Raw genomic sequence first — 24,318 nt, forward strand, 5'->3', positions numbered from 1 at the left:
GGGGGGGCGGGGCGGCCGGAGAGACCGGGATCGGAGTCCCGAGTTTGGGCCTCCGGCGGCCTTTCCACGTCCTAGTCAGCGTCCACAGGGCCGGAGTGAGCGTTCTGGAGGCTTCTGCGTCCTGCAGGGTTGAAGGCCCAGCCCCTAAGGCGGGAGGGCCTACGGGCCTCCAGGTCCCCAGGTTTTCGGCAAGGCCAATTCTGTCTGCACTCCCAGTTCTTCTCCTGGTGCCCCCAGTTTAATCAGTGCCCCCAGCCCGGCATGCCAGTGCCTTCTGCAGTACTGTCAGTGTCCCCAGAACTTGTAGGGACCCTCAGGCTTGTGAAAGCCTCAAATTCTCTCAGTGCCCCTGGGTCTTCCAGTGCCTCGCAGGCCTTCCAGGACCTTTTAATCCTTTCAGGACACCCCCAACCCTATGGGTTCCCAGCCATGTTAGTTCCTTGCCTGCCAGGGTTCCCCAGTCTTGTCAACACTAGTCCTGCCATGGTTGTCATCCTGTTATGTGCCGGGGCCTGCTAGTGCCCCACCCCATTCCTGTCAGGCCAGGGATCCCCTATTCTCTCTGGGTCTCCAATCTTGCAGTAGTCCTTAAACCAGTCAGGACCCCTTCACCTGTTAAAGCTCCCAGTCCTGCTAAGGTCCTCCATTTCTGCTCGGACCCCCCACCCCTCCATAGCATTGTCCCCAATTGTCAGGGCCCCTATTTCCCTCCAGGCTTCAGAGCTGAGCACTGACCTTCATTATTGTCCCTAAATGACCGAGACCTGTTGTTCAGTTCAGCTTCCTTCCTCTGGAACTAGAGCAGATCTAAAGAACTTATTATCCCAGGCTGGAAGCCAGAGGCTATCCTGTCCAGTGCCAGCATTCTGTGGATGGGAAACGTGTCTTGAGACGGCCTTGTCTGTGATCCTACAGCTGCAGGGAGAAGCCAGATCTTTGCACTCCCAGGGCCCATATTCTCTTTTGTGTTATCATTTTGCAGAGGGACGGCAGTTCCAGAGCCACTACTTGCCTCTGTCTTTTTGTCCGAGCCCTGCTAAGGACATGGGCAAGTTCTCTTTCCCACCTCCTCAACACTTCACTGTCCTTCAGTTTCCCTCATGAGCTTTGTGCTTGTAAGCATGGACTTGGCAGCCTGAGAGACCTAAGTTCAGACCTGTCTCACCTCACCCCTTTGACCAAGTTGGCCACATCTCTTACTCTTAGTTTCATCTTTTTTTGTTGTTGTTGTTTTGAGGATGAGCTGAGATCATTACAGTGCATGACATAGAGTATGTACTCTGAAATATTAGTGTTTGAATAAATTTGACAGCATTATGTATACATGCTTTCCCATTTCAATGATGATCCCTTTTTACTCTTCACAGGCACTTTTGTGAATATACCTGTTGTGTAAAAGTCAGCACAGTGATGCATTAAGAAACTTTAAGAATAACTTTTATAATTAAACTGAGGTTATTATCCTTAATAATCATAGCCACTAACATTTACTAAGCTCTTGCTACATACCCTATGCACTAGCGCATATTTTAACCTCACAAGAGACCTGTGAGGTAGGTCTCATGAGCATCCCTGTTTTACAGATTAGAAAGCTGAAGTTTAGAAGGTGAAATGATGCCTAGGGGAATAGCAGAGCCAGAAATGGACCGATTAATGTGATTCCACCTTCTTAACCAACTTCTGTGTGCTCTAGACTCTGCTTGGGAAAACAAAGATTTATTTGAAATTCAGTTATCAAGGTTGCATTATATCAGATATGACACTAGGAAAATGTTGGTAGTTGTAAGTAGAGTCCCTAGTATCACCAGTGGCTGAGATCAAAATATTCACAAGATCCAAATATTGTGATAAGAATATATTATATACAGCCTGGCCTGTGGTGGCGCAGTGGATAAAGCGTCGACCTGGAACACTGAGGTTGCCGGTTCAAAACCCTGCACTTGTCTGGTCAAGGCACATATGGGAGTTGATGCTTCCTGCTCCTCCTCCCTTTCTCCCCCCCCTCCCTCCCTCTCTCCCTCACACACTCTCACTCTGTCTCCTCTCCAGAAAATGAATAAATAAATAAATTTTAAAAAAGAATATATTATATATACACATATCTAATACATGTATACAGGTATATATTACACATAGATGTATATATGCATACATGGTTTGCTTTAGTTGTTTGGGGTTCTTTTTGTATTTTTCTGAAGAAGTGGGGGGAGGCAGACAGACAGACTCTGCATGCACCTGACTAAGATCCACCCAGCATGCCCACCAAGGGGCGACGCTCAGCCTATCTGGGGCATTGCTCCACTGCAACTGGAGCCATTCTAGTGCCTGAGGTGGAAGCCATGGAGCCATCCTCAGCGCCTGGGCCAACTTTGCTCCCGTGGAGCCTTGACTGTGGGAGGGGAAGAGGGAGATAGAGAGAAAGGAGAGGGGGAGGGGTGGAGAAGCAGATTTGCGCTTCTGTATACCCTGGCCTGGAATTGAACCCTGGACTTCCACACACCTGGCTGATGTTCTACCGCTGAGCCAACCGGCCAGGGCCTATATGGTTTGCTTTAATCAGTGGAATACCTTTGTATAAAAACAGAGTTTTAAATTGCTGGTGAAATTTCTATATGTGTAGTAAAAGAGTAACATCAGTGTTCAAGACAAGCCTCAAATTCAGAATCTTTAATTTAATCAGTACTTAGAAGTCTTGTATGCTATTGTAGGCCTCCTGTTTGTTAGTACCTTAAAATACACATCCATTTCTATACTTTCTCCAATACCCAACCGTTCAATAAATATTATTGTGAACCAGCTATGTGCCAAGTGTGATCTAAACCAGCAGTTTTCAACCAGTTTGCCATGGCACACTGGTGTGCCGCAAAAAATTTTAAAACGTGAAACCTGACTATTTAGTCAGGGGTACTGGCCTCTTTTCTTTTAGATTGTCAAATAAAAAAAACGACTACAGCCAACACAATTGCCATCCAATGTGAATGAGTCAGAATTATACCTTTTTTTCATCAGATCAACAAAAATATGTTTTTGATGTGCTGCAGAATTTTAGTAATCAGTTATGCATGCCTTTGGGATGAAAAAGGTTGAAAATTGCTGATCTAGGCACTCCGGTTATATCATTAAGTAAACAGACAAAGATCCCCACCCCAAGGGACTTTGCATTCCATTTGAGGGAGCTAGACAAGCGTAGTGAATAAGTGAATGTTATATTAGAGGGTGAAAAGAAAAAGTAACACTGGGTTACAGGGGCCCGAGTGCAGGTTCAACTAGCTTGTTAGACTTGAAGAGGAAGTGAAGGGGTGAGCCAAGCAGTGCTCAGGGGAAGGAGCATACCAGGCAGACAGAGCAGCAGTACAAAGGCCTCGAGATGGGAGTGTGACGAGTGTGACAGCCAGTGTGTTGGAATTGGAGTGAGAGGCAGAGTAGGAGGAAAACCCTGGCTCTTCCTCTGTGAGATGAGACTTTTGGAAGGTTGTGCTCTGATTTAGGTTTTAAATCCTAATGTCTAAATGTGCTGATTTTTGAGACATAATCCTATATTGTATTATTACTTTAACCTGGAAGTTGGGTATTTGGCAGGCCGGTGGATTATTTTGACGAAATGTTATTTCTTCATGTATCTGTATATACACCTAATGTGTTTGTGATGAGGAAAGACTGTAAACCGATTTTCTTCTTTAGATATAAAGTTATGAAGAACTGGGGTGTTATAGGTGGACTCGCCGCTGCTCTTGCAGCAGGAATATATGTCATCTGGGGTCCCATCACAGAAAGGAAGAAACGTAGAAAAGGTAAGTGTCGGGTCATGGTGTCGTGGCCTGTAGACTCGACCCAAACCCTTGTTACCTAAAACAGTACAAAAAGGGAGGACATTTTGATTCTCTTGTATCTTGAGTTTTTGAAAGTAAATTACTTTGTTAATCCTAATTCGGAGGGACCCAAAACATTGAAGACATGAACAAGGTCTGTTGATTATATACCAAAGCTTTATTGTCTAGCTTGGCCAAGCAGCGGCAACTCCAACAAAAATCTGAGGGAGAGAGCGCCGGCCCTTTGTTCTACTTGGTTTTTATAGTTTTGTAAGTGGGAAGTACAGAAGCAAAAATTGTAATTAGGAGCCCTTTACCACTATTGGTTATAGTCATATGTCCTTTAACATGATAGGACCATGTTCAATTTGCAAGCCATACATCCTTTTGGAGAAAACAAAATTTACAAGTCAACACAATGGCGGAAAGATTTCTTTTACATATTAAAAGGCATTCCTATATTATCTAGTGTTCATCTGCTATCTCTCTGTCCAGAGTCACATGTGTTAACTACTCGCATTTACATAGGAGAGGTAGTTTCCATGGGGACAAATGCCCGCAAATGGCTCATAGTTATAAGAAAAGGTTTATTTTGGCTTTTTCTCTCCCTGCACCTGGCTAGCCATTCACCCCTTTCCCCACAGGTGTGGTGGAATGTCTGGGGATCCATGTTTTCCTCCCCTTTGCATTTACAATACAATGCCAAGGGCCATCCTGACTATGCCAAGCACGCAGTACAGAGACTGTTCTCACAATTTCTCTGCACACCTTAACCCAAATTAATAAAATGTTCTCCAAGCCTCTTAAAATATTAATATTAATTCTTTAGTGTTTGGTACCTTACAACACCTGCGGGTGAAGTGGCTCAGTGGCTCCTCACTTTATTTTAAACAGAAGTTAATTTTAGTGACTCATTATTTTATACCCTGTGGTAAAGAGATTTCTGTTTTACCTCCTCTCAGGTCTGGAGTTGGAGACAGGCTTTGTAATGAAAACTTTTAAATTGGCTTAATTGTCTAGTGTTCTCATTAATATAACAATTATGTTTTTTAGTAGTACAGTTGACTAATTGTGTAATGTGTTTGTGTTATCACTGACTAGCTGGTAGTCACTAGTAAACGTTTCAAGTTAGTTTCTTCTTCATTAACACAAAAATCTATTTATTTTTTAAAATGTGCCCTTTTGTAAATGTTGCTCTACTTATATTGATTAAAAGTCAGCCTTGAGGGGGAGTAGATGTAGCAAAATGTTGATCATTGTTAAATCTGAGGATGGTTATAATTAGAGTTCATTCTGTAGCCTCTCTTCTTTTGTGCCTGTTTGAGAATTTACATAATAAAAAGTTTTTTAAACATTTCAGCAGAAGAAGGAAGTGTGTCAGGTTTTGTTGATCTCTTTGCAGAAAATCTGATCAGAATTGCTAAATGTCTTTCCCACTGATTCTAAGAACACAGTCATTGTCCTGGGAGGCAACAACAAAACAATTGTCTTCTTCTGTTCTGAGAAACATCACTTTCTCACCAAAGGAGAAAGTGAGAATGAAGGAGGGAAAGAGAATGAGGGAGGGAAAGAAAAAGAGGTTACTATGGTAACCAAACTGTACCAGACATTGTGGTGGGTTTCAAAAGTAACACATGATGGGGACCTGTCCTGTCGCTGCAGTCTCCTAAAGCAGCATACTAGGCCAGGCCCCAGTGTGGACAGAGTGCCTGCCTCCAGATCTCTGTGGATAAGGACTTTCTCACATTCGGATTTCAAATTCAAGGCCACAGTGCAGCAACTCTGGGTCGCAGACAGGAGAGAATAAAAGAGGTGGTCCAATCTGACGTGCTGTTCTCTTTGCCACCCCATTTTTCTAGGGCTTGTGCCTGGCCTTGTCAACTTGGGGAACACCTGCTTCATGAACTCCCTGCTGCAAGGCTTGTCTGCCTGCCCTGCTTTCATCAAGTGGCTGGAGGAGTTCACCACCCAGTACACCAGGGATCAGAAGGAGCCGCCCCCACACCAGTATTTATCCTTAACGCTGTTGCACCTGCTGAAAGGTATCTAGCTGGGAATTTAAGGGGAACTGTGTGCCTTTTCAAAGCAGCAGCCCAGAGGAAAGGCGAAGGCTTGACAGCCTCTGTGCAGAAGAAGATCATACAGATCACTACGGAAAAAGCACTCAGAGCCCAAGAGATACAAACAACTACTTAAAATAAAATCAAATATATTATCATCTATTTAAAAATGATCACTTTAGTAACAGATTTGTATGGAAGAAAAAGGTCCACTGAGATATAACCCTTTTAATTATAGAATACTCTGGTTTCAAAAACATTTTTAAAGTTTTTTTTTAAAAGTATCTTAGCCTAGGAAGGAAAGTAATTTGCAAGAGAAATAATATAAATTGTATTTTGATAGATACAAAGGATATCTAATGGACTCTCAAATATTCAACTTAATTCTCATCAAGGAAGTATAAATAAAATAATGGTGAGGCACCATGTATTTTGCCTGTCAGCAAAGATTGAAAAACAAATCCACAGTCACGACCAGCTGTTGGGTGCCATGTTCATACACACTGGTGAGGGGTGGGGTGTAACTTTCAGGAAGGCAGTTTGGAGCCACACAGTAACAGCTTGCCAACTGTTCCGTACCATTTGACTTAGTAATGCCTTGCCTCGAAGTCTCTGTCTTAGGGTATTTCCTAAGAAATGTGGACCATGAAATGGAGTTGGGTATTATACTAGCTGGAAATGGAGTTCTAAGAGTTTGGGAATGGTTGGATACTGAGCTTGGGAGTCACAATGTACGTGGAATTTTAAGAAGTCACTGGTCTAAATTTTTAAACCGCTGTTTTTAATTGCATGTAGAACTGACCCCACCCATATACAAGTGATGCATGAATATACTCTCCTTGTAAAGACTAAAGGATGGATAGAGTCCCCATTATCAGTCCCCCAATCCTGTCCCCTCCCTTCCTTCCCCAAAGTATACTTCCAGACCATTTTCTGTGCATTCGAATATGTTTCTAAGTACCCAAAAGAATTCTGTTTTGTTTGTTTATGTTTTTCTAACCAGATAACATGATATGCATTAGAGAATATGCATACTGTTTTCCATAGTGGCTGTACCAGTTTACACTCCCACCAACAAGTGTTCCAGTTCTCCTCATCCTCACCAACACTTGTTATTGTCTATCTTTTTGATAATAGCCATCCCAGTGGGTGTGAAGTGATATCTAATTGTGAGTTTGATTTATTTGCATTGCCGTAATGATAAGTGATGTTCAGCCTCTTTTCATGTATTTATTGACTATTTGTATATCTTTTTCTTTTGAGACATGTCTACTCAAGTCCTTTGTCCGTTTTTGAATTGTCTGTGTGATATTTGCAAACCTCATCCACTTTTCCAGTTGCACAGTTTCTATAATATTGAGACACCTCAGGATATTTAGGCATTTGCTTCCAGTGCCATATCATGATAAACAGGCTGTAGTGAACACCCTGGTACGTGTCTGGCATGTACATAAGCAAATACTTCCCTAGGGTAGAGCCTGAGAAGGTGAAATTGCTGGATTGCAGGGTGTGAAAATGAGTAGACATTGCCAAATTGGTCCACAGCATTTCAGGCAGAATTGAGCTAAAGGGGACATTAAAGTTATCCTTGGGAGGGAAGACACTAACAGAAGGGTTGCCTGATGGGTGTACGAGGAAGAAGGTAGGTGCAGGTCCTTCCCTAATGGGCTCCCTTTGTTCTGGAGGTAGTTGTCAGACTTCAGGGTTTATTTGCACTAAGACAAGCCTCTGGACTTCTCAGCATTGGCTGCCAGGGCTGCTGCTTCTCCACAGGTCACCACTCACAAAGTCATGACCAGGTGCAGACAGGAGAGTGGGTGGCAGTGTTCAGAACCTCCAGGGACACAGTTGAAGTACTCAGAGGAACCTTTCAAGTGCACGGGCTGCAGATCAAGGAGAAGAAACAGGTTGGCTTAGTTTATCTGGGGGAAGGGAGGAGGGGTCATTGAACTCTCAAATGAGATGCAAAACCAACTTTTATTTCATTGGTGAAAATGAGGCTGAAAGTACTGGAGTATCTACACATTCGTGATCTCCTTTTTTTGTGAGCAATGTATTACTACCCCTGTTTTCTTTTTTGTTTCCATTTGCATGAAATATCTTTTTCCATCCCTTTATTTTCCAAGACAGGCCCCTACATTTTTGTCTCCCTTACTCAGGTCCAGTGTAACACACTGTGGGATGGAGAATGCTCAAGATCACGAGTCAGCAAACTGTGGCCCATGGGCCAAATCTGACTCACTGCCTGTTTCTGTAAATAAAGTTTTATTGAAACACAGCCATGCCTATTTGTTTAGTATTATCTATGGCTGCTTTTGTGTTATATTGGCAGTTGAGTAGTTGCTACAGAGTTTCACAAAGCCTAAAATGTTTACCAACTCCTGACTTGGTTGTAATTATAATATAAATTCATAAACCCATCAATTTTTTTTAGAGTTGGTTGCACTAGGATTTTTAAATTTTTTCATTTTTTTATACTGTTTAATTACAGTTGGCATTAATATATTAGTTTCAGGTATACAGCATAGTGGTTAGACATTAATATAACTTGTGATCTGCCTGGTAAATTTAGTACCCCGATGCCATACATAATTTTTACAGTATGATTGACTATATTTCCTATGCTGTACTTGACATCCCCGTGACTGTTTCATAACTGTCAGTTTGTACTTGGTCCCATCATCTTTCAACCAACCCCACAAGTCCCCTCCCACCTGGCGACCACCAGTTTGTTCTCTGTATCTGGGTTTGTTTTGTTTGTTCATTTGTGTTTTAGACTCCACATATAAGTGAAACCATATGGTATTTGTCTTTCTCTGTCTGCCTTATTTTACTGGGCATAATATCCTCTAGGTCTATCCCAATAGTTGCAATGGCAAGATTTAGCTTCTTTTTAATGGCTGAGTAATATTCCATTATACACACACACACACACACACACACACACACACACACACACTATTTCTTTATCCATTCACCCATTGACGGACACCTAGGTTGCTTCCATATCTGGGCTATTATAAATAATGCTGCAGTGAACAAAGGGGTGTATATTTCTGTTCAACATAAACTTTTGGCTTTCTTTGGATAAATACCCAGAGTAGAATTGCTGAGTCCTTCTTTGTCTCTTGATTATAGCCTTTGTTTTAAAGTCTGTTTTGTCTGATATAAGTATACTTACTGCTCACAAAAATTAGGGGATATTTCAAAATAAATATGAAGCAATTAAAAAAAAGCATTTGAGCCTGACCAGGCGGTGGCGCAGTGGATAGAGCGTCAGACTGGGATGCAGAGGACCCAGGTTCGAGACCCCAAGGTTGCCAGTTTGAGCACGGGCTCATCTGGTTTGAGCAAAAGCCCACCAGCTTGAACCCAAGGTCGCTGGCTCCAGCAAGGGGTTACTCGGTCTGCTGAGGGCCCGCGGTCAGGGCACATATGTGAAAGCAATCAATGAACAACTAAGGTGTTGCAATGCGCAATGAAAAACTAATGATTGATGCTTCTCATCTCTCTCCGTTCCTGTCTGTCTGTCCCTGTCTATCCCTCTCTCTGACTCACTCTCTGTCTCTGTAAAAAAAAAAAGCATTTGATTTTTTAATAAACAGGAACATCAGAAGACCAAACGACAAGTCAAAGAAAGTTGTTTGATTATACAAATGAGATGCAAAACCAACTTTTATTTCATTGGTGAAAATGAGGCTGAAAGTACTGGAGTATCTACACATTCGTGATCTCCTTTTTTTGTGAGCAATGTATTACTACCCCTGTTTTCTTTTTTGTTTCCATTTGCATGAAATATCTTTTTCCATCCCTTTATTTTCAGTCTTATGAGTCTTTCTATATGAAGTGGGTTCATTGTAGGCAGCATATGTATGAATCTTGTTTTCTTATCCATTCATCTATCCTGTGTCTTTTGATGGATGCATTTAATCCATTTACATTTAAAGTAATTATTGATAGGTATGTAGTTATTGCCATCTTATTATTTGTATTTTTTATTTCTTCTCTTTTCCCCCTTCTGTTCCTCCTCTTCCTCTTTCTAAGTCCCTTTAACATTTATTGTAATACTGGTTTTATGGTAATGAACTCTTAGCTTTCTCATGTTTAGGAAACTCTTTATTTCCTTTTATTTTAAATGATAACTTTGCAGGGTAGAGTAATCTTGGCTATAGCTCCTTGCTTTTCATCACTTTGAATATTTTGTGCTAATCCCTTCTGGCCTGCAAGACCATCAAATTTTTATATTTGTTTATTAGGATTGATTCTACTTATGATTGAAAAGTAAACAATTCAGCAGACCCATTTAGGCTGCCTTGGGTAGCTTGATGCTTTGCCATGATAATCGGAAACTCACATGCAGACAAATACAAGCAAAGGCCTTGTGGCCACAGGAAAGAGTCCCGTGGAGAGGAGTTAAGCACTGAGTGTGGGGTTAGACTAGTGAATATTAGAGGGTCCTCCACCTGTGAGAGTTGGGAGTTAAAATCATCTTATTCAATAAGAATCTTGCAACAATAAATTTATGTTGATGATGATAATTCAAATAACTGAAAATCAGTTCCTTTATTTAAATGCTGCAGCCTTATGAAAAATTACATTCATTAAAAAACACCAAGTGCATAATAGTCTACTAAAGTTATAAGGAAGAATGATGAAAGAGATATAATTCCAAGGTGAATTTTATATTCTTAAATTCCTTTTTATTTTTAAGTTTTATTTTTAAAACTTGTTCCATTGATTTGAGAGAGAGGGAGAGGAAGGTGGGGGGAAGGAAGGGAGAGAGAATGAAGCATCAACTCGCTGTCCCACTTAGTTATTCCATTTAGTTGTGCACTCATTGGTTATTTCTTGTATGTGCCCTGACCAGGGGTCGAACCTGTGACCTTGGCACACCAGGACTATGCTGTATCCACTAAGCCAGGGGTCCCCAAACTTTTTACACACGGGTCCAGTTCACTGTCCCTCAGACCGTTGGAGGACCGGACTATAAAAAAAAACTATGAACAAATCCCTATGCATACTGCACATATCTTATTTTAAAGTAAAAAAACAAAACGGGAACAAATACAATATTTAAAATAAAGAACAAGTAAATTTAAATCAACAAACTGACCAGTATTTCAATGGGAACTATGCTCCTCTCACTGACCACCAATGAAAGAGGTGCCCCTTCCGGAAGTGCGGCGGGGGCCGGATAAATGGCCTCAGGGGGCCACATGTGGCCCACGGGCCGTAGTTTGGGGACCCCTGCACTAAGCCATCCTGCCAGGGCCAGTTCTTAAATTCTTAATTAGCTTTGCTATATTGTGCTATGCATGTTTTCTGGTGAGTTGTTATGCTGGTGCTTTAATAATTATGAAACTTTTTCTGTTTCCAGCTTTATCCTGCCAAGAAGTTACTGATGATGAGGTCTTGGATGCAAGCTGCTTGTTGGATGTCTTAAGAATGTACAGATGGCAGATCTCTTCATTTGAAGAACAGGTGAACACAACATTCAGAACAGGTTCACTTAGAGAATCCTTCCCACTGATGAGTTGGGATCTGAGCTCACAACAATGGCTGAAAATCAGCTGCATTGTAGCAGCAGGAGGAATAAATGTCAATATTGGCCTTGCAGTTGCCTGGCCGGAGCATACATTTCTGTGACATGTTAGATAGCCTTCATGTTCTGGGCTAGATTGTAAGCTTTGTTCCTGCTCTCATGATCAAAGTAGAAATAAGCTTTTTCACCCGATGAATGGAAGGAAGGTGAGCAGGATGGGGGATAAACACAGTTGCCAAAGAGCAGAAATCGTTTAAGTTCTTGAGTGAGTTTGCACTTCAATGGAGGATCCGGCAGCTAGGTCTATTAGAGAGAGGCAGGTGGCTTCACCTTAGGGGCTCAGAGGTTCAGGCAAGGCACTTTTTTGGACTACACTCTCATTTAAGAAAAAGAAGTCAGTCTTCAGAGGCTGATTTAAAGTGGCCCCACACTGACAAGCCCACGCTCAGAGCCAGTGACCTCGCGGTTTCGAGCTGGCGACCTCAGCACTCCAGGTCAACGCCTTATCCACTGTGCCACCACCGGTCAGGTTCAGAAACCTTTTCTAAGTCCTGCCCTTCTGTCAAGGACCCACTTACCTCCCAGTTATTCCTCAGAAGTATTTCCATCTTCGGCTCACAGCAGTCACTGAGCCAGGTGGTGCTGTAGTATGTGGGGAAAAGAGCCAAGAGTGAGGCCTTGTCTGCATCTTCATTGTTACTAGTCAACCACTTTGACTTCCACCATCAAACACTTTGCAATGTCTAGAGTAGACCTGTGGGAGATGCAGCGGGGTAAGTGCTTGCTTCATGTGAATTATCTCGGGTTTAATCCTTACAACAACCCTGTAAGGAGTTACTGTGATTATTCCCATTTCACAAATTAGAACACTGAGGTCCAGAGAAGTGAAGGAACTTCTCCAAAACCACACAGTTATTTAAGTGGCAGAGCCAATCTGGTGCTAAAGTGCACACTTCAGCCCCACCCTCTTTTGCAGTACTTGTCGGCCAAGTGGTTACATGGCCAACGGGTTTGGCTCTGTCTCCATCCTGTCTTGGCATTTTTCTCCCTGGTGAACCCCTGCTCATGGCTTCAAGGGTTGGTCCAGATGCCTGTATCTGAAGGCTCCGCAAGAGCCTCTGGGAAGAGCTGATTCTCTCTCCATTCTCTGTCTCTTGCGGCCCATTGGTCCTAACAATAGGACGGTACTGCTAAGTAATAGCTAGACTGTACAGGTGTGCCTGGATTGTGAGTCCCTCAAGAGCCTAGCCTTGTTTATCTTTGAATCGCCATCAATCTCTTGCTAACCATCATTCATAGCCTAGGAGGGGATTCATTTATACACACAACAAATGTTTATTCACTGCCTGCCACAGCGGGGCCTGTGGAGGACCTAGGGGCTGTAGCAGCAAACTTCCTGTTGTAGTGCTGCTCACATTCTAGCGGTGGTTTGGAGGCTGCAGTGTGGACAATAAACAGATAACCTCAAGAAGTGCTAACAAGAAAATAAACATGGTGATGTGACAAAATGTGAGGGAAGGGGCCAAGAAGCTGGGATCAGAGAAAAGCAATGGGAGTCCATGTTCAGTGGGGGAAGTTGCTTCTGATGTGAGGTCTTTGCTGAGACCCGAGGTCTAAAAAGAAGTGAGGCCTGTGGAGGTCTGGGTGCAGTGTTCCAGACGGAGGAATGAGCTGGGTGAAAGCCCTGGGACAGTGACAAGGATGCAGGCATGTGTGCAGGGCAGCGAGAGGCCAGCAGGGCCAGGTGGGGCTGGGAGAGCGTGGAGGAGGCGTTGCAGGAGCTGTCAGCAGATGGTGCAAGGCCTGGGAGGCCGTGGGCAGGAGGTGGGCTTCTGTCCTGTGTGTCATGGGCAGCCACTAGAGGCTTTGAACAGGGATCCAGTTAGTGTTTGAAATAGACACACTGGTCACTGTGTACACGAGGGACCACAGGGGCCAAGATGGAAGCAGAGAGGGAAGTTGGGAGGCTGTTGTTGCAGGTATCTGGGCCAGGGATGGAATGGCTGGCTCAGCCTGGGGTTGGGGCAGGTGGGATGGAGAGTCCTCGGATATTTAGGGTATTCAGAATGTTGTAGAGGGAGAGGCTGCAGGACTGCTTTTGAATTGGCTGGGGTGGGTTAGGTCCGGGAGGGTTGGAAGGGAGGGGCTCCCTGAGGAGATGCCATTTCTGCAGAGACCTGCAGGGTGAGGAGGAGGCAGCCCTGGGATGAACAGGGCAGAGCGCAAGCACATGAAAGGCAGGCCCAGAATGGGGATCAGCTTGGGGCAGTCAGGAGCACTAGGGGCCAGGGAGCTAGACCGCGGGTGTATGCAGATACTGATTATAATGTGACACACTAAAATGCATGTAGTGTTATAAACCAGTGTTACCTCAATTTAAAGAAAAGGGGAAGCCTGACCAGGCGGTGGCGCAGTGGATAGAGCATCAGACTGGGATGCGGAAGACCCAGGTTCAAGACCCCCGAGGTCGCCAGCTTGAGTGAGGGCTCATCTGGTTTGAGCAAAAGCTCACCAGCTTGAGCCCAAGGTCGCTGGCTCCAGCAAGGGGTTACTCAGTCTGCTGAAGGCCCGCGGTCAAGTCACGTATGAGAAAGCAATCAACGAACAACTAAGGTGTTGGAATGCGCAACGAAAAACTAATGATTGATGCTTCTCATCTCTCCGTTCCTGTCTGTCTGTCCCTGTCTATCCCTCTCTCTGACTCTCTCTCTGTCTCTGTAAAAAAAAAAAAGGGGGGGGGGAAGGGCTAGGGTAGAGTGAGTGAGGGGGAGAGTTCTGGGGGCTAGGTGGATCACGTCAGGCTTGGTGGGCCAGCAGGAAGGGAGTGGGTTTACTCCAGCAGTGAAAGCCATTGGAAGGTTGAAAGCTGAAGAATAAAGTAATTTGTTTGCCTTTTAAAAGATCACGTGGGTTACTGTGGAGGGAGACTGGGAGCGAAGCAGGAGGAGAGACCTGCCCCTTCCAGAAGAGTGAAGGGCAGCTACGGCTTTTGGGAGAGGGCCCTTGAGTTGGTCTTTAAAGGGTAGTCCCCCAGCTGTATGTCACAGCAGTTCTGCTTCTGGGTATAAGCCCAAAAGAATTTAAGGCAGGGACTCGAACAGATATTTGTACACCTGTGTTCATAGCAGTATTATTTGTAATAGCCAAAAGGTGGAAGTAACCCAATTGTCTGTCCATTGACAAATGAATGAACAAAACGTGCGTGTGTGTTTGGGTATGCGTGTGTATACTCACATAGGTATATATGTATACACACACACACAACGGAATATTATTCAGCCTTAAAATGGAAGTTCTACAACATGGATGAATGTTGATATTACGCTAAGTATAATAAACCAGTCCCAAAGGATAGATGCTGTATGATTCTACGTGAGACGAGGGTCCTAGAATAGCCCAATTCACAGAGAGAAAGTAGAGTGGGAGTGTCTACTTTCCACTAGTAGAGGGGGCTGGGGGGGAGGGGAAATGAGTTAGTGTTAATGGGTATGGAGTTAGTTTGGGGCAGTAAAGTTCTGAAGAAGGAGTGCTATGGTAGCACAACAATGTGATGTACTTAACACTATACAACTGTACACTTAAAAATGCTTAAAGTGATGACATTTATGTTATGTGTACTTATTATCCACAATCATAAAAAGAGTAGTCAGGTTGAGTGGAAATCAGGGCCATCTCCATAAAACTAAGACCGGCTCAGAGAAGCTAGTGAGGGCACGCCACCCACTTTCCCTCCTTCTCCCTCCCCTTGGGGCTCTAGTCTAGGTTCTTTATTGTGAAAGTGTCTATGACAGGACTGTTTCTGTTTAAGGAGCTGGGCCCTGAGAAGGTGGAAAGCAAATTCCGCCCACAGGGGCTGGAGGGGGGCTGCCCAGAGGTCCACACGGGGTGGTTCTGATGCTGCCCCGCCTCCTCGGGCCCCTCTGAAGAGTACGTTGCCCTTTGGCAGGATGCTCATGAATTATTCCACGTCATCACCTCATCATTGGAAGATGAGCGAGACCGCCAGCCCCGGGTCACACACTTGTTCGATGTGCATTCCCTAGAGGTAAACCGTTACTATTTCCAGTCCACTTAATGCGATTTGGGCACATTTAATAGGTGTGGGGACCACAGGTCTAATCTCTGTACAACTTTCAACTCCCAGTGGGCTTCAGTCACAGTCAGCATGGGGGAACTGCACACTTTGCAGGTGGTGACTTGGAAGACTTCACAGTGATTCTTTGCTGCACTTTGTGTTAGCTTGAGAAAGAGAGAATGTATTTCCCCCCTATTTAATACAGGAGAGCCTAGGGCCCGGGGAATGCTAAATGAATCCTCATTTCCCTGGCATGTTATAAAAGTTGGTAAAAGTAAACTAGGAAATGGGGGGAGTAATATTCCAGAAAGAGGAAATGTGTTTTGATTGCTTTCAGTGAAGGAACGGGCACCGTAGCCAACCAGAGAGAATGTGAAGGCTGCTTTCAGAAACCTTTGTTAAAACTTGGGTTCGTGGCGCTTGTAAGATTTCGGAGTGGGGCGAGGTGATAAGAGGGTTGCAGTAAGTAGAGTTTTCAGTCTGTTTCTTATTTTTCCCTACAGCAGCAGTCAGAAACAACTCCCAAGCAAATAACCTGCCGCACGAGAGGTAGTCATTTTCCATTGAACTGTAACACAGAGATGAGGATTTTTTAGATATGACAGTAATTTGCTTGTTTAAATTTTTTTTTTCTGGTAGCATCTAATCCAGCTCATGTGTACTCACAAAGGAATTTGTGTTTTGGAAACAGCTTTAAGTTGTTCTGTCACACCTTTGCCGGCTCAGTTTCCTCCGCACGGACTTATTTCCACTCCAAACAAGGGTTGTCCTTGTACCTTCTCAAAGTGATCCTGAGAGGAACTTAGTCAGCTGAAACTCATGGTCTTGGCATTTTCACTTTGGCCAGCTTGTACTGCAAGTGATCAGTCCTCTTTGAAAGGAAATCATTGTTTTCTTAAGACTTAAAAAAAAAGACATCAATTCCTTTGTGCATTAGTAGTAATAAGAAAAATCATCTTTGGAGCCTATGCTGTGTGCCCGGGACTGCAATATCTCACTGAAGTCTCACAATAAGTATATGAAGTTGATGATATTATGGATAATGGGACAATACTTACTCCCATTTCCAGCAAACCGAGGCTTATATAGATGAAGTGACTCCTCAGGTCACATAGCTAAACCAGGACCAAGGCCAGGGCTTGTTTCGCTAAACTGACATACCACACTATGTTTTTTCCATTAACCCCCATTATATCAAAAAATTTTTTTCAGTATTTGCCTATTCTGATGATATTTCAGAAATTTATCTTGCTTTGTGGAATGTTCACTTAGGGTATGTTCTTTTGACTTCTTAAACATTTTAAGCATTTGTTTATAAAAAGATGTTACTCAACACAAATTCCTTTTTTAAACGTGGCTGTCCCCATTGTACAAAAACCACATTGAAGGACCCATGTTCTTCTGTGACGGAAATGGCTTGTCTTTTTGATATATGTCAATCAGAAAAGCTATTTCAATTAAACTTTCAGGAGCAGTTTTTCTAAAGATGGAGTTGGCTACCAGATACTAAAAAGCAGGGTGAATTTTGAGGTTGGTGCCAAAGGGCTGGTGGTGGCAGATCAAACGATGGTGTGTGTTCCAGGGGCACCTCATCCCACGTCCAGTCACTGGAAGTCTCAGCATCCTTTTCATGGAAGACTTACTAGTAATATGATCTGCAAACACTGTGAACACCAGGTAAATACAATACCAGTACTTTATATTTTCTGGCGAGGTTTTAAGTTGATTCATGAAGGATTGTGAGAGTGCAGACTGACATCGGTATATGGCCTTTTGGTTGCCTGGGCTCTGTACACTTAGTGGACGGACTCCCTCCTGTGGTCAGTCCTGACATGTCTCATCGTCAGATGGCATCTTCTGCAACAAGAGCAGCAGAGCCACTCCGGACTGGCAGGAATTCGAGTCCTGAGTTTGGGTCTATACTGTTGGTGGACACAGCAGATTCTAGGGCTGTTTGGGGGGTATTTTTGCTTTTGAGGTTTTAAAATAATTTTTAATTTGAAAATTTTCCAACATAATACAAAAATAGAGAATTGTACAATCATCACCTCAAACAATTCTAGGGTATTTTCACTACCCCCAAAAAACCCTGTACCCATTAGCAGTTCTTCCCCATTCATTCCCTCTCTCTCTCTCTCTCTCTCTCTCTCTCTCTCTCAGACACACACACTCTTCCAGCCTCTAGGCAACCACTAATCTACTTTCTGTCTGTATAGATTTGCCTGTTGTGGACATTTCATTTAAATGGAATCACGCAATCTGTAGTTATTTGTGACTTTTACTCAGCAGCGTGTTTCCGAGGCTCACCCATGTTGTAGTGGTGTCAGCACTTCATTCCTGTTTATCATCAATAATATGCCATTTTGTGGATAGACCACATTTTGTTTATTCATTCATTCATTAATGGTCATTTTGGTTCTTTCTACTTTTTGGCTATTGTAAATATGTAAGTACAGGTTTTTATGTGGGCATATGTATTTCTCCAGGGCATAGCCCTAGGAGTAGACTTCTGGTAACTCTGTTTAACTTTTTTTTTTTTTTTTTTTTTTGTATTTTTCTGAAGCTGGAAACGGGGAGAGACAGACAGACTCCCGCATGCGCCCAACCGGGATCCACCCGGCACGCCCACCAGGGGCGACGCTCTGCCCCTCCGGGGCGTCGCTCTGCCGCTACCAGAGCCACTCTAGCGCCTGGGGCAGAGGCCAAGGAGCCATCCCCAGCGCCCGGGCCATCTTTGCTCCAGTGGAGCCTTGGCTGCGGGAGGGGAAGAGAGAGACAGAGAGGAAGGGGGTGGGGGTTGAGAAGCAAATGGGCGCTTCTCCTATGTGCCCTGGCCGGGAATCGAACCCGGGTCCCCCGCACGCCAGGCCGACGCTCTACCGCTGAGCCAACCGGCCAGGGCCTCTGTTTAACTTTTTAAGGAGCTGCCAGACTGTTTTCTAGAGTGGCTGCACTGTTTGCATTCCCACCAGCAGTGAGCAAGGGTTCCAGTCTTTCTGCATCCTCACTGATACTTATCATCTGACTTTTTAGTTCCAGCCATCCTAATATGTGTGAAGTGGTATCCATTGTGATTTCTTTTTTAAAAAGTCAGATCCATAGCTTATAATTCATATGTCTTAAATATCTTTTCATCTTTAACTGTCCATTCATCTATTTTATTTTTTCTTGCATTTTATTTGTATATTTGAAGCTATTGTAGATGGAATTTAAATATCTTTTTCTAGTATATAGAAATATAATTGTATATTGACCTTATATCTTGATATCTTGCAAAAATTCATTTAAAGGTTCCAGAATTATTATAGATTCCTTATAATACTTTTTAGTGTTTTGCTGTTATTTCCCCTGTTGGCTTTAGCTATGTTTTTCTTTTTTTTTCTTTTTTTTTTTTTGTATTTTTCTGAAGCTGGAAACGGGGAGAGACAGTCAGACAGACTCCCGCATGCACCTGACCGGGATCTACCTGGCACGCCCACCAGGGGCAACGCTCTGCCCACCAGGGGGCGATGCTCTGCCCCTCCGGGGCGTCGCCCTGCTGCGACCAGAGCCACTCTAGGGCCTGGGGCAGAGGCCAAGGAGCCATCCCCAGCGCCTGGGCCATCTTTGCTCCAATGGAGCCTCGGCTGCGGGAGGGGAAGAGACAGAGAGGAAGGAGAGGGGGAGGGGTGGAGAAGCAGATGGGCCCTTCTCCTGTGTGCCCTGGCCGGGAATCGAACCCAGGACTTCTGCACGCCAGACCGACGCTCTACCACTGAGCCAACCGGCCAGGGCCTTTTAGCTATATGTTTTTAAAGTTGGAGGGTGTATGATGAAATCATGCAATTTTAACTTTTCACGGTCATTTAATTATATTCTATATGAAATACAGAAAACTTACAAAAGTATAGTTCGCTTACATTGTTTGAGTAATTTTTGTCATCTGTTTATATCTACATACATTACAGACCCCGTAACACCATCATAATTTTTGCTCTAAACAGTTAAATGTGTTTAAAAAAAATAAAAAGAAAACAATTTTACATCTGCTGTTTTCAGTGTTCTTCAGCCCTTTCCGTGGATCCAAGTCCATTTGATGTTCTTCTATTCAGCCTAAAAATATTTTTTTAACATTTCTTGCAGAGCTATTGGCAACAAATTTACTAGATTTAATTTATATGAAAATGTTTTTGTTTTGCCTTTTTAAAAAGAATACTTTGGCTGAAGATGGAATTTTGGGTTGACAGTGTTGCTGTGGTTTTGGTTCATTTTATTTTATTTTGTGTGTGTGTGTGTGTGTGTGTGTGTGTGTGTGTGTGTGTGTGTTTCTGAAGCTGGAAACGGGGAGGCAGTCAGACAGACTCCCGCATGCGCCCAACCGGGATCCACCCGGCATGCCCACCAGGGGGCGATGCTCTGCCCATCTGGGGCGTCGCTCTGTTGCGACCAGAGCCACTCTAGCACCTGAGGCAGAGGCCATGGAGCCATCCCCAGCACCTGGGCCATCTTTGCTCCAATGGAGCCTTGGCTGCGGGAGGGGAAGAGAGAGACAGAGAGGAAGGAGAGGGGGAGGGGTGGAGCAGCAGATGGGCGCTTCTCCTGTGTGCCCTGGCCGGGAATCAAACCCGGGACTTCCGCACGCCAGGCCGACGCTCTACCACTGAGCCAACCGGCCAGGGCCGTTTTGTTTCATTTTAAATTCATCACTTTATAGGCACTGTTCTGTTGTCTCTGGCCGGCATTTTTCTCTTCTGCAAAGTCAGCATCATTCATGCCATCCCTTTGTATATAAAGTGACAGTTTTCTCTGGCTGCTTACAAGACTTTCTCTTTATTTTTGGATTTCAGCAGCTTGTCCATGCAGTGCATAGCTATGCTTTTCTTAAAATTTTATAAGTGAGAGGAGGGGAGATAGTGAGACAGATTTCCTCATGTGCCCCATACTGGGATCCACCCGGCAACCCCTGTCTGGGGCCAAAGCTCCAATCAACAGAGCTACTTTTAGTGCCTGAGGCTGATGTACTTATTCCAGCTGAGCTATCGTCAGGGCCTAGGGCCATGCTTTAACTGGTCAAGCTACTGGCTGTGGGAGGAGGAGAGGGATGGGAAGAGGAGCAGATGGTCACTTTTCTTGTGTGCCCTGACCAGGAATTGAACCCAGGATGTCCATACACCAGACCAACACTTGATCCACTAAGTCAACCAGCCATGGCCTGCTGACTTTCTTAAATCTGTCCATTCATGTTTTTTACCAAATTTGTACATTGTTTTGGGAGAGAACCTTCAGACCAAAAGCCACACAATGCAAATCGTACCCATGAAACTCCTATGTTTCCAAGAGTTGACTTCTTTTCCATTTCTTCCTGCTTCTGGTAGTTCTCCAGTCATTCACATAGTTTTGTTTTGTTTTGGTCCAGATTTTATCATTGTTATCTCAAGGAGAGTTAGTCTAGCCAGGGTACTCTGCCATCACCGAAAGCAGGAACTCTTACCCTACTTTATCATGTTTTTTTGCAATTAATAATATAACATGCACATCTTTCCACATAATCATGCATTTTGCTACACTATTTTTAATAAGTATTCCATTCTATGGACATGATATAATTTATTTAATCATTTCAACTATTCACATTTTGCTGTTATCAATAATGCTGTGATGACCCTCCTTGTGGTTATGTCCATGGTCATTACATAGGACAGAATCCAAAAATTACTGGGTCAGCTATGTCATCTTAGTTTTTCCAAGCTGTCCTTTAGCATATTGTCTCTCTTATGTTGGCAAGAGGTTGTTTTTAACAGAATTTGCTTCTAGGTAAGTACATTATGTTTCCTTACGTTAATGTTGAACATTTAAATATTAAACTTGAATAAACACAAAGGTTTGAATTGAACTTCAGTCCTTTCTGGATTTTCTGTAATATTTGTTTCAGAGTCCTGTTCGATTCGATACCTTTGATAGCCTTTCACTAAGTATTCCAGCTGCCACATGGGTAAGTACTGATCTGTGGTCTATTGGGGTCTGTTTCAGAGACATTTGAATCTGAAAGGGCTCTGAGGCATTTTGTGTAGCTCAGGTGCCATGTGTTACTCAGGCACATGGTTGGTTGAACCCATCTTAGTTTTTTTTAATTTTTTATTATTAAGTGTGAGGCAGGGAGGCAGAAAGACAGTCTTCTACATTTGTCCCGACCAGGATACACTACCCAGCAAGCCCTTACCTGGGCAATACTCTGCCCATCTGGGGCTGCTGCTCTGTTGCTCAGCAACCAATCAGTTTTAACACCTGAGGCGAGGCCATGGAGCGATCCTCAGTGCCTGGGGCCAACTTTGCTCAAACCATTCGAGCCATGGCTGTGGGAGGGGGAGAGAGAGAGAAGGTGAGTGGTGGAGAAGCAGATGGTTGCCTCTCCTGTGTGTCCTGACTGGGAATCGAACCCGGGACTTCCACACGGCAGGCCAACACTCTACCACAGAACCAATAGGCCAGATCCCCATCCCAGTTTTAATGTGTGGTACTGTGGCCCAATTTGGGGGGAGAAGAGGTGGCTGGGTTTTTTCTGCTGCAGAAATTTTGGCTTTTTTGAATACTTAACATACAAGTGTTAATCTCAAATTCAAAAGTATCTAAAACAATGTGGACTCCATAATTACACTGTGTGCTCATCATACCTTTGGATCTATCACAGTAGTGAGTCTACGGTGAAATGAAATCCATGTTTGTTCGGGATGCATCCAGCTGTGTCTGTGATGCTTTTTTGCCTGTATAAGCAAAAATAAAGCTCTGGGATTCATGTTGCCATGTGTTAGTTGTTCCAGTGTAGCTCCCCTTTGAGTTGTAAAAATGAGTTTTCTTCTTCTCATGCCATAGGGTCATCCACTGACCCTGGACCACTGCCTTCACCACTTTATCTCATCAGAGTCAGTGCGGGATGTTGTATGTGACAACTGTACAAAGGTATGCCTTTACCCCCGAGTGTCATCTCCCCCATGGGCTGCATGCCCTGACATAGCGCCTCTCACACTATTGGCCCTGAGCTTTCTGGTTATTCCCAGAGGCCCTTTCCAGCTACAGCTATTTCTGCCTAACTGGCTGAAAAATTGGCCGCCCCTGGACCAAATCTCTCTCTCTGATGAGTTTTGTTTCATCCACCAAATGTTTAAAGAAGAAATATGAATACAATGCTTTGAGATTGGACATGCCCTCCTGATTTGCTTCAGTCCCTCCACTCCCACCTGTCTCTCACCCCGCCTGACCTGCCTGCCACCCTAAGCAATTTAATTTCATCCTCTGAAGTAAGAGGGACTGTGTGGAACAATTTATGGAGACACAATGGAATGGATCACATGCCAGGGCCAGAGCTTCTGCATTTTTTTCCTCCACTCTCACTCTTCCTTAAGGAATCAAACAGTGAACTCAGCCCACTGGTAATTGGCAGCTGAGCTCATTTCAGCAGGTAGAAGTCAAGTGCCAGTTGAGTACAGGTACAGATAACACCAACCTGATGGGCAACTCTCCATGATGTCCTTTCAAGAATTTCAGCAGAGAGATGTTGTTTCTTTTATTTCAGATTGAAGCCAAAGGGACGTTGAATGGGGAAAAGGTGGAACACCAGAGGACCACTTTTGTTAAGCAGTTAAAACTAGGGAAGGTGAGCCCACACCACACACCCTGCCGGCCCTGGTCTCAGGGCTCCCGGCGGCCCGCACCTGACACTCAGGCTCTGTTTGTCCCCACCCGCAGCTCCCGCAGTGTCTGTGCATCCACCTGCAGCGGCTGAGCTGGTCCAGCCACGGCACACCCCTGAAGCGGCATGAGCACGTGCAGTTCAATGAATTCCTGATGATGGACATCTACAAGTATCACCTCCTTGGACACAAACCTGGTCAGTGCAGCCCTAAAGTGAACGAGAAGGCAGGGCCCGCACTGGAACTGCAGGATGGGCCGGCAGCCCCCAAGTCAGGTATGTACCCGAGGAGCCAGGGCAGTAGGAGCCTGCAGCACAGAGAAGGGGAATTCGGCATCACCAACTTCTGGGGTCTTTATGCCATGAAGCCTTGTCTGGTGGTCCTGAAATTCTTGAGTCAGCAGGGTTGGGGGGTGGGAGAGGTAAGATTTTTTAAAAGAGGTTAAAATTAGGCCCAGGCTGGTTGGCTCAATGGTAGAGCGTCAGCCTGGTGTGTGGAAGTCCCAGGTTTGATTCCCGGCCAGGGCACACAGGAGAAGTGCCCATCTGCTTCTCCACCCCTCCCCCTCTCCTTCCTCTCTATCTCTGTCTTACCCTCCCACAGCCAAGGCTCCATTGGAGCAAAGTTGGCCCCAGCACTAAGGACAGCTCTGTGGCCTCTGCCTCAGGTGCTAAAATGGCTCCAGTTGCAATGAACCAACGCCCCAGATGGGCGGAGCATCGCCCCCTGGTGGGTGTGCCAGGTGGATCCTGGTCCAGTGTGTGCAGGAGTCTGTCTGACTGCCTCCCCACTTCTCACTTCAGAAAAATATAAATAAATAAATAAATAAAACGAGGTAAAAATTATACAGTAATGAGATGTAGAGGTTTTTTTTTTAATTGACGTTAGAGAGGAAGGGAGATAGAAAGTCACAGAAACATTGATCTGTTACTGTATGTGCCCTGACTGGGAATCAAACCAGCAACCTCTACATATAGGGACAGTACTCTAACCAACTGAGTTTTCTGGCCAGGGTGAGATGTATAGTTTTAAAAACTATCACCTGACTGCCTGACTAGGTGGTGGCACAGTGCATAGAGCATTGGACTGGGATGCGGAGGACCCAGGTTCAAGACCCCAGAGTCACCAGCTTGAGCACGAGCTCATGTGGTTTGAGCAAGGCTCA

The 24,318-nt window shown here is 44.4% G+C and overlaps 1 protein-coding gene across 3 annotated transcripts in view; it reads left to right on the plus strand.

Annotated features, from left to right (window-relative positions):
• Positions 1 to 24,318, plus strand: part of USP30 (ubiquitin specific peptidase 30) — a 30,134-nt gene that overhangs the window by 254 nt on the left and 5,562 nt on the right. For 2 of the 3 annotated variants that reach the window (XM_066370686.1, XM_066370689.1), the window contains exons 2-11: positions 3,682 to 3,791; positions 5,669 to 5,851; positions 11,247 to 11,350; positions 15,358 to 15,456; positions 15,990 to 16,035; positions 17,069 to 17,163; positions 21,398 to 21,457; positions 22,336 to 22,422; positions 23,036 to 23,116; positions 23,209 to 23,428. In XM_066370686.1, the coding sequence (XP_066226783.1) occupies positions 3,682 to 3,791; positions 5,669 to 5,851; positions 11,247 to 11,350; positions 15,358 to 15,456; positions 15,990 to 16,035; positions 17,069 to 17,163; positions 21,398 to 21,457; positions 22,336 to 22,422; positions 23,036 to 23,116; positions 23,209 to 23,428 (1,085 nt within the window). The remainder of the gene's footprint in view (positions 1 to 3,681; positions 3,792 to 5,668; positions 5,852 to 11,246; positions 11,351 to 15,357; positions 15,457 to 15,989; positions 16,036 to 17,068; positions 17,164 to 21,397; positions 21,458 to 22,335; positions 22,423 to 23,035; positions 23,117 to 23,208; positions 23,429 to 24,318) is intronic. The other variant, XM_066370688.1, reaches the window with a different exon arrangement.

This window comes from Saccopteryx leptura, chromosome 2 (genome assembly GCF_036850995.1).
Source record: "Saccopteryx leptura isolate mSacLep1 chromosome 2, mSacLep1_pri_phased_curated, whole genome shotgun sequence".
In the NCBI taxonomy this organism is placed as follows: domain Eukaryota; kingdom Metazoa; phylum Chordata; class Mammalia; order Chiroptera; family Emballonuridae; genus Saccopteryx; species Saccopteryx leptura.